Source organism: Podarcis erhardii (assembly GCF_964252035.2).
Source record: "Podarcis erhardii genome assembly, chromosome: 9".
Lineage (NCBI taxonomy): Eukaryota > Metazoa > Chordata > Lepidosauria > Squamata > Lacertidae > Podarcis > Podarcis erhardii.
Window position 1 is genome coordinate 22,371,512 of NC_138512.1, and position 17,739 is coordinate 22,389,250.

General features: G+C 44.7%; 1 protein-coding gene across 11 annotated transcripts in view; it reads right to left on the reverse strand.

Moving 5' to 3' along the window:
- Window positions 1-17,739, reverse strand: part of LIMCH1 (LIM and calponin homology domains 1) — a 212,836-nt gene that overhangs the window by 42,498 nt on the left and 152,599 nt on the right. For 4 of the 11 annotated variants that reach the window (XM_081875600.1, XM_081875594.1, XM_081875597.1 and 1 more), the window contains 5 exons: window positions 12,771-13,055; window positions 10,340-10,591; window positions 8,596-8,943; window positions 4,235-4,513; window positions 2,863-3,195 (listed from right to left, as the gene is read on the reverse strand). In XM_081875600.1, coding sequence (XP_081731726.1) covers window positions 2,863-3,195; window positions 4,235-4,513; window positions 8,596-8,943; window positions 10,340-10,591; window positions 12,771-13,055 — 1,497 coding nt within the window. The remainder of the gene's footprint in view (window positions 1-2,862; window positions 3,196-4,234; window positions 4,514-8,595; window positions 8,944-10,339; window positions 10,592-12,770; window positions 13,056-17,739) is intronic. The other 7 variants (XM_081875602.1, XM_081875595.1, XM_081875598.1 and 4 more) reach the window with 6 other exon arrangements.

A 17,739-nucleotide genomic window follows, 5' to 3' on the forward strand; every position in this document is an offset into this window, starting at 1 on the left:
CTCAGCACCTATGTGGCACAATATCATGTCCCCTTCATGTGCCACCCCAAGGAGGACTCTGATTCGGATGAATCACAGGTCACCTCACTTACGAGGGGCACTCTCAGCACCCCATTTCACACTGCCTCAGCCTGAGGAGGTGGGTCTCCCATCTTCCTCAGACTCTGGGGGTGCCTCCCCCTGTAGCTTCTCCCACACCACAGACATGCAGGAACTTTGGGCCCTTCAGAACACCACAGGAAGAACAGCCAATGCAGTTCTGTGGTACCTTCCTCCTGGGCCGTGTTCAGAAAGTGGTGGTGGGGGATGAGTGTTCAGACCCCTGGCCGCTCACTTGTGGGGTGCCTCAGGGTTCTGTCCTCTCCCCCATGCTTTTCAACATCTACATGCAGCCGCTGGGAGCGATCATCAGGAGGTTTGGGCTGGGTGTTCATCAGTATGCAGATGATACCCAGCTCTACCTCTCTTTTAAATCAGAACCAGTGAAGGCGGTAAAGGTCCTGTGTGAGTGTCTGGAGGCGGTTGGAGGATGGATGGCGGCTAACAGATTGAGGTTGAATCCTGACAAGACAGAAGTACTGTTTTTGGGGGACAGGAGGCGGGCAGGTGTGGAGGATTCCCTGGTCCTGAATGCGGTAACTGTGCCCCTGAAGGACCAGGTGCGCAGCCTGGGAGTCATTTTGGACTCACAGCTGTCCATGGAGGCACAGGTCAAATCTGTATCCAGGGCAGCTGTTTACCAGCTCCATCTGGTACGTAGGCTGAGACCCTATCTGCCTGCGGACTGTCTCGCCAGAGTGGTACATGCTCTGGTTATCTCCCGCTTGGACTACTGCAATGCGCTCTACGTGGGGCTACCTTTGAAGGTGACCCGGAAACTACAACTAATACAGAATGCGGCAGCTAGACTGGTGACTGGGAGCGGCCGCCGAGACCATATAACACCGGTCTTGAAAGACCTACATTGGCTCCCAGTACGTTTCCGAGCACAATTCAAAGTGTTGGTGCTGACCTTTAAAGCCCTAAATGGCCTCGGTCCAGTATATCTGAAGGAGCGTCTCCTCCCCCATCGTTCTGCCCGGACACTGAGGTCCAGCTCCGAGGGCCTTCTGGCGGTTCCCTCACTGCGAGAGGCCAAGTTGCAGGGAACCAGGCAGAGGGCCTTCTCGGTGGTGGCGCCCGCCCTGTGGAATGCCCTCCCATCGGATGTCAAGGCGATGGACAACTACCTGACATTCAGAAGACATCTGAAGGCAGCCCTGTTCAGGGAAGTTTTTAATATGTGACATTTTAGTGTATTTTTTATCTCTGTTGGAAGCCGCCCAGAGTGGCTGGGGAAACCCAGCCAGATGGGCGGGGTACAAATAATAAATTATTATTATTATTATTATTATAGTACCTAAAGAAGGAAGCAAGAGGGACCAGGGGTTTTGAACCCTGAGTTTGGGTTCAAAATTTCGTTCGGCCGTAAAGGTCACTGGGTGACCCTGTGCCAGTAACCGGGCTAAAGCTCAGGAAATCTCAGCCTGCACAGCATGTCTGAACAAGAAGCTCTTCGTTTAACATGGGGGGTTGTTGTAATGTCAAAATGGGGAATGCTACACGCTGCTTATTTGTCAACAGGCAACAGCCTAAGCTACCCGACACACTTGTATTTCAGATACATATAGGTAGCCGTGTTGGTCTGCCATAGTTTTTGACACAGGCTCATCACAGCTATCTGCCAATCACCCATTCCCACCACCCTTCTGAGTAATACCCCTCCCCACCTTCTCCCTATATAGAAGGGTCTGGTGACTTCTGTTTCAGTGTATCTGAAGAAGTGTGCATGCACACGAAAGCTCATACCTAGAACTAACTTAGTTGGTCTTTAAGGTGCTACTGGAAGGAATTTTTTTATTTTGTTTTGTATTTCAGAGTCTATAAAGAGGGCTCACTCAGAAATCATTTTCCTCACACCTTGCCCCCCCCCCCCAATTATCTGGAAGTTTTGACCAAATTTACTTGGCTTGGGTGTAGTGCCAATACCTGGCCCCCTCAAAAACGTCTCAAAAATGTTTTTATCCCCTGCAAAAGAGGTTTCCATTTCCTTTTCCCATTCTCAGGGCACTTGATAACTTCTTTAGAATTTTGCTGGATGAGGTGGTCATGGATGCTTGGGGTGTGTGTGTGTGTGTGTGTGTGTGTGTTTTCCATTAAACATTCTCCAGTTTTCTGCAGCCTCCCTGGCTGCCTACACTTCTGAATCTAAAAAAGCGCTATGAGAGGAGATATACCTCATGTCACCTCTCTCTGAGCTTTAATTGAACTCAGAAAAGTTGGCTCATGAGTGCCTGAGTTTGGTCCCCTCACTGTTTCTGTATTCATGCATGTGTTTTATTTAAAGAAATTTACAGCTGAACGTTTAAATGAGTCAACTTTCCATACTGCAGTAGTCCCTGTCCTCCTTAAATGACCACGCCCAGAATTTGGTGCTGGGGAACCAATGGCCTGCAGGGTCCCCCATGCTATTTAACATCTACATGAAACCACTGAGGGGGTTTGGGCTGTTGTTTCAACTCCCATCATCCTTAGCCAGCATTGGGGATGATGGGAGTTGTAGTCCAATGACATTTGGAAGGCCTCATCTCTGTATACCTATCCAAGTCATTCACAGTCTAAAGGAAAAGAGCCGACTTTGGTTAACCTTCCCTGCCTAATGTCACTTAGAAATTCTTACTAGGCAGCCAGGTGAATGACTACTGACAAACTCAGTGCATCAAAAGGAGACATATAGCTGCAGAACTGAAAAAGCAGGCCCTTTCCCCATGTGAAAATTAGAGACTGAATTTTTTAAAAAATGCTACAGAATAGTTTTCTGACCTCTTGACTTTCTGTTCAGTCTTTACAAGATCCTTAGTTGCTTCCCCACCATTCTGCTGTTTCGAGAAAGGAACTGGGAGGAACTGACTAACACTTGGTCCAGTCTGCTTCGGAAAATCTCTGGCTCTTCTCACCATCATGTCATCTTTCCCCGAATTCCTGAATCCCGCTTTGCCTCCTGCTGCATTAGTTCTGTGCTCATCTTGGTCTTTAGACTTCTCAAAGCCATCTTCGCATGTGGCAACAGAGCTTAGGGATACAGGGGAAGGTGTTCCCAAACAATGTCGTGTCGCACAAGTCAACGGGGAACTTCTGCTAAGGCAATCGTGGGGACTGTTATTCAGGAGACAACAGATAACCGAGGAGGAAAGCTTGCCTGCGCAATAATTGCACATAACACTCTGCTGGGAAATAGCCTTTGAGGGGACTGTGACAAGGCTAAAGCTAAGCTGATCTCCACTTGGACAGTGTGCCTGGATGAGAGCCTATCTAGGAACTCCTTCCAGGAAACCCAAAATAAGTGACGGAAAGAAATGCGGGTAATACCCTGATGTTGGATTATGGAAATAATTCATTCACACACACACACACACACACACACACACCCTTTCACATAAAAATTATAAAGGGATGCAATATACCACAATAAGTCTCTCATTCCACCTATACAAGGATATCTCCATGTGCAACAAAACATTCTCCCCTTCTCCTCCCTCACGTACCACCTTAATCTGTTCTAGGAGTTTTCCCAACTCCCCAGAAAAAAATTGAGGTGCAGGGGAGTCCTGTTCTGCAAGCAGAAAACATGGTGTTTACAGGACACAGTGGTTGAATACTGCCCATAGAACCAAAACTAGATCCAGAAACTAGAATCCTGAAATAAAATAAAAACTTACATACAAAAGTAGCAGCCAGCACTAACAATAATGATAAGAATAGCAATAGTCACACAGCTGGACAAAAACTGCAGAAATCCTCCAGGCAGTCTTCAACAACTGGGTTTTGTTTTGTTTTACATTGGTTTTTAAATGTCACCAATGAAGATTTCACAACAGTTAGGCAGCCTATCCCTTTATTATATTGTGCTTATAATTATATCCACGAAGCTTTCCGTAATATCCCAAAACGACTAAAATCAAAACCTTGCAGCATTGTAAACCTTTCTTCTCTCACGTCTCTTTTTAAACTAATCATGCTATTTTCTTCTACTGTTAAAAGAAAGCAACTAGCTGGTTTCTGTTGACAGGTATTAATTAGAACGTGTCCTTTTTCTCTCTTTCTTGTCAAGAAGCAGAATAATATAATGCACAGTTAGCATTTCATGCAAGACAGGCATTAAGTAGCTAATAACAACCGGTTTCCCATTTCTGACCTTTCTGCTTTCTGCAGAGTCTTCCGTTCTTTTCCTTGCTGCTTCAAGGGACGATAACTGACTACTGAAATGGGAGGACAAGATGGGCGAACGGGGCTAGTAGATTTCTGAAAAGTTCCAAATCTTCTAGCCAGCATATCATCCCTCTCAATATCTGGGAAGCTGCCATCCATCTCTTCCTCGCTGCTCTCGTGCCACTCGCTCAAACTGCTTGGCGTTTGCTTCTGAGAATCAGCACAAGCATCCGAGAGAGATGAATTACATGCATCCATAACTTCACTGACAGTACAAGACGGAGATTAGGAGAGAGAAAGGGAGAAAGGTAATGAGAACCACATGGAAGCGCTGAGAAGAGACCTTCACTTATTCATCTTATCTTTAAAAGCGAACATCTGAGTTTCTTGCTAGGAGTATCAAGCAAGGAATTCTTGCAACGACAATGGGCTGATTAGATAAAAGAAAGCCAAATAAGTGAAAATTATTGGCTGCACAGAAAATTGGGGTGGGGGTGGGGGAGAGAAATGCACCACCGAAAGAAAAGTGCAATCCGCTTTTAACACGCACACATAAAAATATACCAGAGGGAGGGGAAAACAAAACTCTAACTAGATGCCATAAAGAAGTAAACTCTGTAATGCGCTGCCAGAAACAAAGCAAAAGCTAAGGCTACCGCTTCAGATGGTGTAACAAAAGTTTGAGAAACCTTGATCAGTAAGGGCCCCTCCAAGACTGGTATTTTTGGGGCAGGTGAGTTCTGTGCAATGTCATTGACACAATAATAGTGCATTAGTGGTGGATTTATAGTGAATCGTCTGCACTTAACTTACTCTGCCAAACCTTTATCAGGCATTGCAAGTATAAAAAAGGTAAAGGACCTTGACAGTTAAGTCCAGTCGCGAACAACTCTGGGGTTGCAGGGCTCATCTCGCTTTACTGGCCGAGGGAGCCGACGTTTGTCCAGAGACAGTTTTTCCGGGTCATGTGGCCAGCATGACTAAGCCGCTTCTGGCAAAACCAGAGCAGTGCACGGAAACACCATTTACCTTCCCGCTGGAGCGGTACCTATTTATCTACTTGCACTTTGACGTGCTTTTGAACTGCTAGGTTGGCAGGAGCTGGGACCGAGCAATGGGAGCTCACCCCATCGCGGGGATTCGAACCGCCAACCTTCCGATCGGCAAGCCCAAGAGGCTCAGTGGTTTAGACCACAGCGCCACCATGTCCCCGTTGCAAGTATAGGCCATCATAAAACCTATATAAAATTTTAAAATATATACAAAATATATAATGACGAGGATTTTCATTGGAATTTCTCTTCCTGCTAAATAGTGCCATTCACCACTCTAAGAGATACTGTTGACGAAAACTCAGTTACCTCCGGGCTAATGTCAGACAGATAGAATCTGATGTTTTCATTGTGCCGTGATGTTAAATTACCCGAAAAAGGGCACATAGCATGTGTTTGCGTAGCTGGTTGTACAATGGACAGTAGAAAAAATATTTTCTACAGTGTCCGGCGCATTCAGAGAACATCCACAATGTCTATCTTTTTCTGGGGGTGTTTGAATATCTGTCCTTGACAAAAGCTGAGGGGAAAACGTGACTCGTGCACACATCTTTCCATGGTATTAAGTTTTCCTGCAATGCTTTCACGGTGTCACCACATTTTTGTGGCATGTGGAGGGGCACTCTTCTGCTAGAGTGCAACAAAAGTGGAACACCACCCATATTCCCCTCCAAAAAACACAACATTTTGGGTATGAAAACGTACTAGATTTCAGCAGGATGGTACAGAGCATGCACTGACTGGAAGCAAGGTTATACAGTGGTACCTCGGGTTAAGTACTTAATTCGTTCCAGAGGTCCGTTCTTAACCTGAAACTGTTCTTAACCTGAAGCACCACTTTAGCTAATGGGGCCTCCCGCTGCTGCCGCGCCGCTGGAGCACGATTTCTGTTCTCATCCTGAAGCAAAGTTCTTAACCTGAGGTACTATTTCTGGGTTAGCGGAGTCTGTAACCTGAAGCGTATGTAGCCTGAAGTGTATGTAACCCGAGGTACCACTGTATCTACTCCAAAAATTTGGCAGTAATGAAAGCGGGATCACATATAACTTGCCCTGCTAACACCAGGTGCACAAATCGTCATGAACGAACAACTAAATAAGATATCTGGAATGGGCCTAAGTCAACCTGTGGCTGACCCCCTACTGAAGAGAATGCATTAGCACCAGCCAACTCCAGGAGAGATGGTCACATTCTCTTTGGCTTGGCTTGCCATTCTTCTCTGCACAATGCAGCTTAGGGCAGATTCACACAGCAGAGGCCGACACTAAGTGCTTCATTAGAATCAGGAAGTAGTATCCGAGAAATGGGGAAGGGGCACAGTGGGGTTTCATTAGACCACACCACTTGCATACACATGTATTGCTTGGTCCACAGCAGAGGTGGGAGATCAGTGCAGACTGGGTGCATGAAAATAATAATAATAATAATAATAATAATAATAATAATAATAATAATAATATTCCCTGCCCATCTGGCTGGGTTTCCCCACATATGACTTGTGGGGATCTAGCATGCCATATGAGTGCAGAGGATCCCTCAATCAGGCATACACTGAGGAACCCATCCTGAGTTAACGGGGCAGAGCAGCCTGGAAGTCCATATACAGTGGTACCTCGGGTTACATACGCTTCAGGTTACAGACTTTGCTAACCCAGAAATATTACCTCGGGTTAAGAACTTTGCTTCAGGATGAGAACAGAAATTGTGCTCTGGTGGCACGGTAGCAGCGGGAGGCCCCATTAGCTAAAGTGGTGCATCAGGTTAAGAACAATTTCAGGTTAAGAACAGACCTCCGGAACGAATTAAGTACATAACCAGAGGTACCACTGTAAATAATAACCACTTCAGGCAACTCTTCCTAACAATAAGATATATTTATTTACAGCAGAACCTCGGTTTTCGAACAAAATCCGTCCCAACGGATTTCAGTGCAACTTCAATGGAGAAAAGTGGAAAAACCTCACTGGAAGCCGTTCGACTTCCAAGGCGCATTTGAAAACGGAAGCAGTTACTTCCGGGTTTTCGGCATCCGGAAACCGAAGCGTTCGGCTTCCAAGACGCTCGAAAACCACTGTATTAGGAAATAAGTAGAACTATTTCCACTGTATTAGTGGAATAATTCCACTGTATAAGTATTATTTCCACTGTATTAGGAAATAAGTAGAACTGGCTTCTGAGAGACTTAGAATAGAACTACATGGGGAACGACCATGCCTGCTACCCAAACATGTCTGCCATTTAAGATTAATACAGGGTTAGGAAAAGCAGAGGGGAACTGGCAGGCTCTTCTTAACTTGTCCTACACCAGTCAGTCCTCTCCTGTGTCTGTTAGCCTCCACACACACCCCACCTCCAAAGCATTTATTCTCCAGTCAGGTATCTTCATCGGGGGGGGGGGAGGGGGAGGAGGAAAGGTAGTTTAACACACATGGCACATTTATATGGAAAAACCTGCAGGTACGGGAGGAATTGAAGCACCTTTACCTGTAGATTCTCCTGCAGCAATTAGCATCCTCAGGCAAAAGGTCGCATCCAAGCCATACATTCAAAGCTCACGGACTCCCCCCAAGGAATCCCAGGGAATGCAGTTGGTTAAAGGTGCTGGGAACTGTAGCTTTGTGAGTGCTAAACTACAGTTCCTAGGATTTGTCAGAGAATATCATGCGCTCGAAATGTGCTTTGAATGTGTAAGGTGGATGTGAACAAAAGTGGGGAACTCTGTATTCGCTTCTTAACACATAGTTCTGCCCTTACTTCCAAAAACAACTTAATGAACATAAGGTAAAGGTAAAGGGACCCCTGACCATTAGGTCCAGTCGTGGCCGACTCTGGGGTTGTGGCACTCATCTCGCTTTATTGGCCAAGGGAGCCGGCGTACAGCTTCCGGGTCATATGGCCAGTATGACTAAGTCGCTTCTGGTGAAACCAGAGCAGCGCACAGAAACACCGTTTACCTTCCCGCTGGAGCGGTACCTATTTATCTACTTGCATTTTGATGTGATTTCAAACTGCTAGGTAGGCAGGAGCTGGGACCGAGCAACAGGAGCTCACCCCAGCGTGGGGATTTGAACCGCCAACCTTCTGATCGGCAAGTCCTAGGCTCTGTGGTTTAACCCACAGCGCCACCCGCGTCCCTACACCCATTGCTCTACATAGCTCCCTCCTTATTTCAGATATCGTGATATATCAGCATATTGCAATGTTTAGCGGATGATGTAGCGTGATGTTGCAAACCAGGTATTGCCCAGCCCCAATCCTGGCTATTGTGCCTTTCACAGAGATACAAACTAAATACCTGGGATTAGCATGTGGCCTGTGGACATCGTCAGGATGACCAAGAGAGTTGACATGGCTCACAGAGAGCAAGGATGAGGTTTCAGCTGTGGTACCAAGTGCCCCAGCTCTTTCCCTATTGGCTGCCTCTTCCATGTCATCTTTAGGCGCAGCCCTAGCAATTGAAAGCTTCTCCCAAGCATGAAGGTCAATTTCTGTCACTGGCCCAAAGTGCACAAACCTCTGCTTGGGGCCGCTGGCCTTCTCGGACATTCTCACTTTGCGGCTTGCAAAACGGTTTTGACCGACAGCTTCCACTGCCGTTTCAGAGGTCAGAAAGGAACCTGGGGTGTTCGTGAGCTCCTCGTCGCTAACGACAAAGATGTAAGCAAAAAATAAAATAAAAAGGCATATAAAAAGGCAGCTACAAGACTGAGGGAAAACCAAGAAACCAAACTTTTAATGAGGAGGAGGAGGAGGAAAATCACTCAATGCAAGAAATTGGGGTGTTGTGAGAAGAGACTCTGGCACCCCCCTTTTTATCAAACCAAGGAACATGGAGAAAAATTATTCTGACCAAGAGTGAAAACAACATTTAAAAATGTAAACAGCACAACAGGACCAAAGCCAAACTGTATCCAGAAAATTATATGAACTTATCAAAGGACAAAAGTGGCTTGGTTCCAAGTGATGGCATAATGTCTCTTGGAAATCTGAGCAGTACATTCGCAAATAGCTATGATGGCAGTTTTTTCTTGCTTTGTAAACTTTTTGCTAGATTGTGCCCACAGCCCTTCCACTAAACCAGATAGAGAGCTATCGTCTAGCCATGATGGATTCAGACATATTCCCATGTAACCCCGAGCAGAGCTAGCAAGGCTTGTTTCCACAGCTGCTTCCTGCATGGGAGTGCCAAGAAAAGAGGGAAGCCCTGCGAGTGGAAACTTGACAAACACCAAGGGAAAGAAAAGTGTTTCATTTCAACCTAGACTCTTAAAGATTATGATAAGGGTTATTCCTGGTTCCTGCACAGATGTGAACAGGAGACTTGTGCACTGAGCCGCTAAGATGGCCCATGATGCTATTCTTAGCTGTGTTGGGGATGGACAGACAACACTCCCCTTGGTGGCTTGGGAAGGTTCAGCACCCCACTAACCCCAAGGAAATACCAAAGACAACACACACAGATAAGGGGTGGGTGAAATCTCTTGATTCTGGTTTCTCTCACTTTCTCATTTTTCCTGTCTTATGTTCAGTTCTCCAGATTTGTCTGCAATTCCTCATGAAAATTCATCAGCATTCAACGCAACTTTCTGTTAATATACGCGTTCTTGTAAAGCAATTTCCCCTAATCAATTGCATTTTTTACGTTATTATCACCAGTATATGCATTTTTTAAATGCACATTTTACCCTAGCATATGCATTTTTGTACACATTACTTAGGAGAACTAACTGCACGGCAAAATTAGGAGAAGTGTGAATTTTGAAGGAAGGATGTGCTTCGGTTCACATGCTGTTTCATGAAGTGTGAATTAGGCAGATTCTCCCCGTTCCTACACAAAGATGACTGGCAGAAAGACATCAGTTATTATTGACCAGACCTTACTGTGTACCCTGGTAATTTGCTGCATGCAGATATTATGCATATGTCTTAATTGCTGGCCTTTGGTATTCCTGAGTGCCATGATTTGAGTTAAAAATGTTTTAGGAGCAATATGAATCTTTATTCTCTCTCTCCTTCTCTCTCTTTCTATGGAAACATACCTGGAATTCCCTGAAACTTTCAGTCGGTCCCAGGTGTCTTGATCTGCTTGTGTTATAGTAGCTCTCACAAAATATGGCAAATCTACTTGGGAGGGGCTAGCCTGAGTTTTTCGCTTAGCCAGGTCATCTCTTTGAACATCAGGAAATTTAGATGGGTCTTTCTCCTTAGACTCGTCCTTCTGTGACTGCGGGAATGGTTTGTCTTCACATATCACCACTGGCCTCGCTGAAGTCACACCCATCTTCTGTCCACTAATTTAATGCACATTCCAGAATCAGCAGGACAAAGAATACTTTTGAAGGACCAGACAGTGACAAGCAGCAAGCTCAATAGCAGGAACGGCCCAAGCTAGTTTGCTGCCTGAGGCAAAGGATGAGATGGTGCATTCCCCATTCTGGGCACAAAATCTGACTAGATTGGTAGATATATCTTACTTCAGCACTGGTGATGGGACAGAGTCCTCTACCTCACCCTTAGGGCAGCAAGGAAATTTAGGGGCTGCACAGCAGACCCTTTTCTAGTCACTTCCCGCCCTTCAGAATTTGCTGCCTGAGGCAGCTGCCTCACTCTGCCTCATGCAAGGGCTGGCCCTGCCAAATCAAAATATTGAGTAAAAGTGGGCAACGGAGGAGAGAACGCTGTTGGAGGAAGCAATCATCTATTGCTGCAATTTCAGCTAGTGGCTGGTATGCGCCATTGAGAGACAATACCCCCGTTTTTACATAGTTATTGTCTACCAGTGCTAGCAGCAAGATTTTGGAAGCCTTTTGGCATGGCACCTTCAGTGGGCCTCCTTAACCTGGAAGAGGCAGGGGTGCAAAAGGAGAGTGCTCACATGCCTCCTCTGTCCTTCTAGAGTGCTTCAAGCAAAATGGTGGCAACATTGGGACAGAAAGCTCAGGTCTTGCTAAATGCCACTTCTTTGGCCAGGCCTGCTCTCTACAGACAAACGACAGATTATGGGCAGAGACAAGCAACCCCATTGATGCATTTTTGAAACAATATTTAATTTATTAACAATCTCTCATTTTGACAGTTATGATGACGTCTACTTCCTATGCCGCAATGAATTCAAGTTTTGTCTCCCAATATAGCAAATCTGGGGGATTTTCTTTCACTGCTAACCATTCCCAAGCTCGGCATCCAAGGATTTGGACACGTTCTTCAGATGCCATTCCAAGACATTAGTCACCAGTTAGACGCTGGGACTGTAAATGTTGGCATTTATATTGTCGCCACAAAGGCAACACTTTTTATATGGCTAAAAGCAGCAGGAGTTCACAGTTCTTACAAAAGACTTTCTGCACTCTCCAAGAAAGCCATACCCAGTTAAAAATGCTGTGTACAGATATTTCTCAAAGCATAAAGAGTAAATCACTTATGCTCCCTAAAAATGTCACTGCTCATGCCTTTTGCTATAATGCATATTATTACCTACACCAGCAATGAGCAAAATGGACACCAGTCTGGCTATGCAGTAAAAACATTTTGCTCAACATCCACTTGTATGTTGCATCACCCACAACCAGCCCACAATTATGCCTGGAGCTCAATATAGCTATTATAAAAAGAGAGCGAGAGCGAGAGAAAGGGCTTTGCAGGAATTCCCCATAAGGGGTTGACCAAACTGAACCAGACCTGTTTTTGCAGCTTCTTCATTAGCAGAAATAAATGTGTCCAAAGCCATTATGCAGAAAAGAAACTGACAACTTGGTGTAACACAACATGGAGAGACAAACAACCCTTAGAGCCAAGCTAGATAATGTGTCAAGAGTCATGAATTTTGTCTTCCAAGATCCCTGCAACTGCCACTTTAACAGAACTGCAACTGGAATTCATCTGTTTTCACCATATATATATATATGTTGCAAGCAAGCAAGCAAGCAAGCAAACAAACAAACAAACAAACAAACAAATGGTTCCTTTCCCACCTGGGTGGGAGGAATTGCGGGGTCAAGCAGGAGGAAAGTGATGTTGAATGAAAAAAACAGCAGGAAGTAAGAGCGTTGAACAGCCATTCTCCCTCCCATTTCTGATTTCAGTTTCTGATGCTACTTTTTAGATTAAAAAAACAGTAGAATGTTGGGAGGGAATCCCAGAGTCTCCTCCGTATTATATCCTTTTCTTAAGTCTTGTGGAAGATTCTACCCTTAACTAAGAGACTAGGAGAACAGTGGCTGTCAAACCAACCAACTTATATTCTACACTTGCTGTTCCAAGTCCAAATTTAACTGACCCAGACACTCCTCCACTTTCCTACAACTTTTAAGAGAGCAGCCAGAGAAACTTTGCAGAGAGTTTTGAATTCCCCCACCTCCCCTGTGAACCCACTGGAAAATGGGAAGCTTACATTGAAGTGCCAACACCATTGCCTGGTAAAAATATATATATCCCAAATTAAATAATACAGAAACAAGTAGAATAGCACACCTTGAACATTCCTGCTTTTTCTTTTGTTTCTTCCCTTCTTCCACTTTACCTCGATCTTTGTTTGCATAAGATCCAAGTAGATACTGGTTAAATGGCAACGTAAGTTTGGGCTGATTTAGTCTTGCTCTGCGTATAGCAAAATCATCCTTCTCTAGGTCAGGAATCCTGTCATCTCGTTCGTCTTCGGACCCAGAATCTTTTCGCTGATAGCTCAGCATAAAGGGGTTCTCTTTGCGAAGGATGATGTCTGGAGTAAGCTCATCCATTTCGCACATGTGCAATTGACTGATCCATAGCAAAGTTAAATGGGAAATCCAGATGTGAAATGAAAAAAGACAACACGACTCTCCATATTTCTTTAAAAAAGGCAAACAAAATATGCTGTACGTGCCGTTAGTTCAGAGGAAGCGTTCATAATTTAAGACTCCATGCTGCAAAAAACCGGAATTCCATGCATGCACAGTTAGTGACAACGGATCTTTATTTCCTGCTTTAATTATTTGTGGAACGAACATGAACAGAACAAGAATTGCTCATTTCACCATTTAAAAGAGGCACTGTTATTCTCAAAAACACTTCAAACACTTCTTTTTTCCTCTAATCAAAAACTATCAGTACAGCTTCTGGCCATGTACTTAACAGAAAGACACTCTCTGGATTCTTACGTTTCCTTCTAGCGCTTATAAGTTCTTAAAATGAATTTCTTTTTCTTTACATTAATAGCAGAAGTCCCCACCCGCCCTCTCTGTTGAAGGTTTTGGCTTATGGTCCCATTGACGAACATCAGAGAACAGGACTGTAGTCTCTGATATTCATCTATTAACCTTGAGGTGGGAAAATAAAAAAGTTCATTAAAAGAAAAGATACAGAATATAACTGGTGCCCTTTCTCCCCCCCCCCCCTGAAGCTATGGAACTTCTCTGATAAAAAAATGCCTCTTTTATAATATGGCTATCCCAGCTCCTGAAGAACTGTGAACAGTATCATCAACCAAGAATAATGTTGTCTACCAGAGGCCCCAAGAGGCAATATTGTCCCAATCCAAGCAAAACCCAAAGGAAAATGAAGCTATTTGCATTACAAGAATTTATAGCACAAAGCCACTTCCGCCTTCAGGAGTTGCAGGCTTCACGGCCCCTCCATGCGTGCGGTGGGTAGAGGCCAGCCCCGCGCGACTGGGGGATTTGCGGCCGTGTCACCCCAGGGCCGGCCAATTGGCTGGCTTGGGGGGGCGTGTCCTGCCCTATATAGGCCAGGGATCTCCCTCTTTGCCGCCTGCCAGCTGTTCCTGTTTTCCCACCCTCCCACCCTATAAGGTTTCGTTCTTTGACTTTGCTATGGACCTTGGTTGGTCGCCGTTGAGGGGCCTGCTAGGAATTTTTCCACTTGGCAAATTGGCACCAGCCACTTGGTTTTTGCCTACCTTGTAGCAAATCGTCACATGAAGGGTCAAGAAATCTCATTTTATGCTAACAAGTAAGAAGCTTATAAAGCAGTTATAAACTAGTTTAAAGTATTATGGCTTCCCCAATGGACTTCCCAGGCTGGCTTTGCACGTTCCTATAATCTGGTTTGCATGGCATGCTTAACCAAACTATGGCTTAGCAACATCATGTACATGTGCGGGCTCCCAGAGAGTTGCTCACAGCTATCTTATTCCTCCCTAGTCCCTTTTACTGCCACTACGACTCATGGTTAGCGGGGCGAGAGCTTAACTGTATGTCCTGATTCAGAAGACACAGAGAAGTTTCTCCCCAGGAATATGCATGCCTGTAGGGTCTCACTATGGAATAGTTTGGCTTACTGTATCAGACAAATCAGTGGAAAACACCAACAGGAAAGAAAAATGAGATTTCTAAATGCTCTTAACATTATTATTTTTTTTTTAAGTTTCCTTCCTCCTCTCTGCAACCACGTGTATTTAAAAAAGAAGAAGAAAACTAATTAAGTTCATCTTGGGTCTTTCACAACCAGATGGAGCTCAGAAAGGTAGGGCAAAGGACACACAACAGCGCAGGTGTTTAGCCTGCCACTAAAGCACAGCTTTCCTCTTTGGCAGGCATTCCCTGCCTTCTAGCACCACCACTTTCAAATTCTGCACCTGGCACCTAAGAAAATACAGTATTTCAGGACGACAATGGGGGAGGAAACAATCACATACTGCTGCAGACCCTGAACATCTTGCTCTACCTAAGACAGCTCAAGAGGTCCTTGAGAGGAGAGCATGAGGAGTCCTGCGGATAAGATGATGCCAGAGCGCTTCCCCCAGCCTTTGTTGCCCTTGGCTAAAGGACTGAGTTGTCCACCTGTCATAGCTGTCAACTTACAGATTTGAAAATAAGGGACCAGCAGCCTCGAAAATAAGGGATCAGCAGCCAAAATAAGGGATTTTCCAAACACAGGTATGTTCAACTTTTGAGCCCCTCCGAGCCAAAGGCAGAAAACCCAGCCAGCAGCCAAACGAAGCCTCAAGCGGTGGTTCCCACAGCACAGCAACCCGGCAAAGGGGATGCAGCAAGGAAAACCACCGTTACCTCTCCACTGGGAAGCGCTGAGCAAAGGCGAGTCCCCAGGCAACAGGGCCGATTTGATCGGCCAAATCATGCAAGCTCCACCCCCCAGTCATTTTTAGACTCCTTATTGGGTGAGCAACGCAGCCAAGCAACACAGTTGGAGCCTCTCTCCTCCCTGGCCGGCAGGCAGGGAGGGAGAGGAGCTGCTTCCTTTGAACCCGGGAAATTTAAGGAACATCATCAATAAGGGACAGCAGTGGGACATAGCGCTGGGATAAGGGACTTTCCCACCAAATAAGGAACAGTTGACAGCTATGCCACCTGTATCTGCAGCTTTGAAGGGGGAACTGGAAGTTGCAAGGCTGGAGCTGTGCATAATGACCAAAAAGCTGTTAACCTCCTCCAAGCACACGTGCTAAACCTATTAAACCCAGTGCAAGCCTGCAAACTCTCCAGAAAGGGAGAGACGGACAGCATTGTGTTTCATTGCTATTTTGAGTCATGTCCAAGGTTCTCATTTAAGCCTCACAGATGCTGTTGTTCAAACACCGTTGTCTTGGTTATTGCACACGTTAGTCCCAGTGTGGGACTAACAGGGGTTCTGTTATTGCCTGCCATACAACCAAATACATAAGATATCGTTGGAAAAGCACCAGGAAAGTAGCTTCAGGCATTCCCTTGCAAAATGGGGCCTTGCACATCTTCCCCACGGTGACTTCCAGGTGTGCCTGAAGCTCCCACGAATCTCCGCACACTTTCAGCAAATGGAACTTGAACTTTGATTTTTACAGTTTCGGATACTGGTAGAGATGCAATGGCAGCTCTCGAAACCAGCCTGCAAAACCAGGCACAGTTGTGGAGGGGGGCTCTTTTCACATTGGGTCTCCTTGAGGTTACTTGACGTAAAGAGGTTTTAAGCTCTCTGCCTTGCTTGCTGGGCAAAACTACTTGGCATGGTGGTTCTGAGGGTACACTCTCTCTCTCTCTCTCTCTCTCTCTCTCTCTCTCTCTTCCCCTCATCTGCAGTCCCAAGGTTTGACTGTATGCAATTTTATGCATAACCCTTGGACCTGCAATTCATCACAATATTAATACTGCCCCTTTGAGAGAACTGGTAACAGATTGGCTAGAATATCATCAATTCAATGATTTTTTTTAAAAAAATGGATAAAAAGAAAGTTTATCAAGATTTCAGAGAGAGATCTTAGAAGATAATTTTAAATTGTTGTAAAAAAAGATGTATAATTTGCTCCTGGGATGGGATACAAAAGATGAACAGGTCAAATCTGTGATGATACAATGGGCAAAAGATGTGGGACATAAGATACAAATGACAGATTGGGAGAGGCTATGGAAAATAGATGTGAAATTTACGGCATGTACTTACTTCATTGAAAGAAAACTATATGAAAATGATGTGCCGGTGGTATTTAACCCCGGTAAAATTATAAAAAATGTGTAGAACAAGTACCAATATATGGTGGAAATGTAATGAACAAGAAGGTACCTTTTATCATATGTGGTGGAATTGCAATGTAACTAAAAAAATTATGGGAAATGATATATAATGAAATGGGGGGGGTGTTTAAAATAACCAGAAGCTTTTCTATTAGGAATTATAGGTACTGAGATCCCGAAAGACCAGAGGAAGCTGTTTATGTATGCTACAACAGCCACTCGGATGTTACTAGCCCAGAGATGGAAGGAAGAGACAGGCCCCGACCGGAGAAGGATGACAAATCAAGTTGATGGACTATGCCGAAATGGCAAAACTAACTGGGGAGCTCAGGAATCAAGGAGACAATAAATTTAAAAAAAGAATGGGAAATGTTTATAAAGTATATACAAAATCACTGTAAACAGGTCAAAACATTAGCAGGATTTTAAATACACTTGTAATGTAACAGAATGTACACTTAGGAAGATGAAAAAAATTGGAGAAGTATTGAAATGCAGTTGAAAATAGAATCAAAAGGACCCATGGAAGGGATGAGGGGAAGTCAGGAGATTCAGAGTAATCTCAATATTTGGATTTTGTACTGGATTTTGAGGTATGTTTATTTTATTTTTCTTTCTCTCCTTTTATTCTTTGAAAATCAAATGAAAAGATTATATTAAAAAAATACTGCACCTTTGATGGGCATTCTCTCACACCCTTTTGCTGTTCTTATTCCATCAGCAAGAGTTTGAAACAGATACACAAGCCTGATTTTTTGAAATGCAAAATAAACAAACAAGCAATCAGGAACAGCAGTGCCAGAAACCCCAAGCCAGACTCCTCCATGTGTCAAGCTGCACATGGATGCACAAACATGTCTGTATTCTGACAGAGTAGCCCAACTAACTGATCCACCCTGCACAATACCCACAGGTAGAAAAGCCGAAACAAACAAGCTACCCTCATATCAGATGTGCCTGAACAACTGAAAGAGAAGGGATGGCTGCTGATGACATTA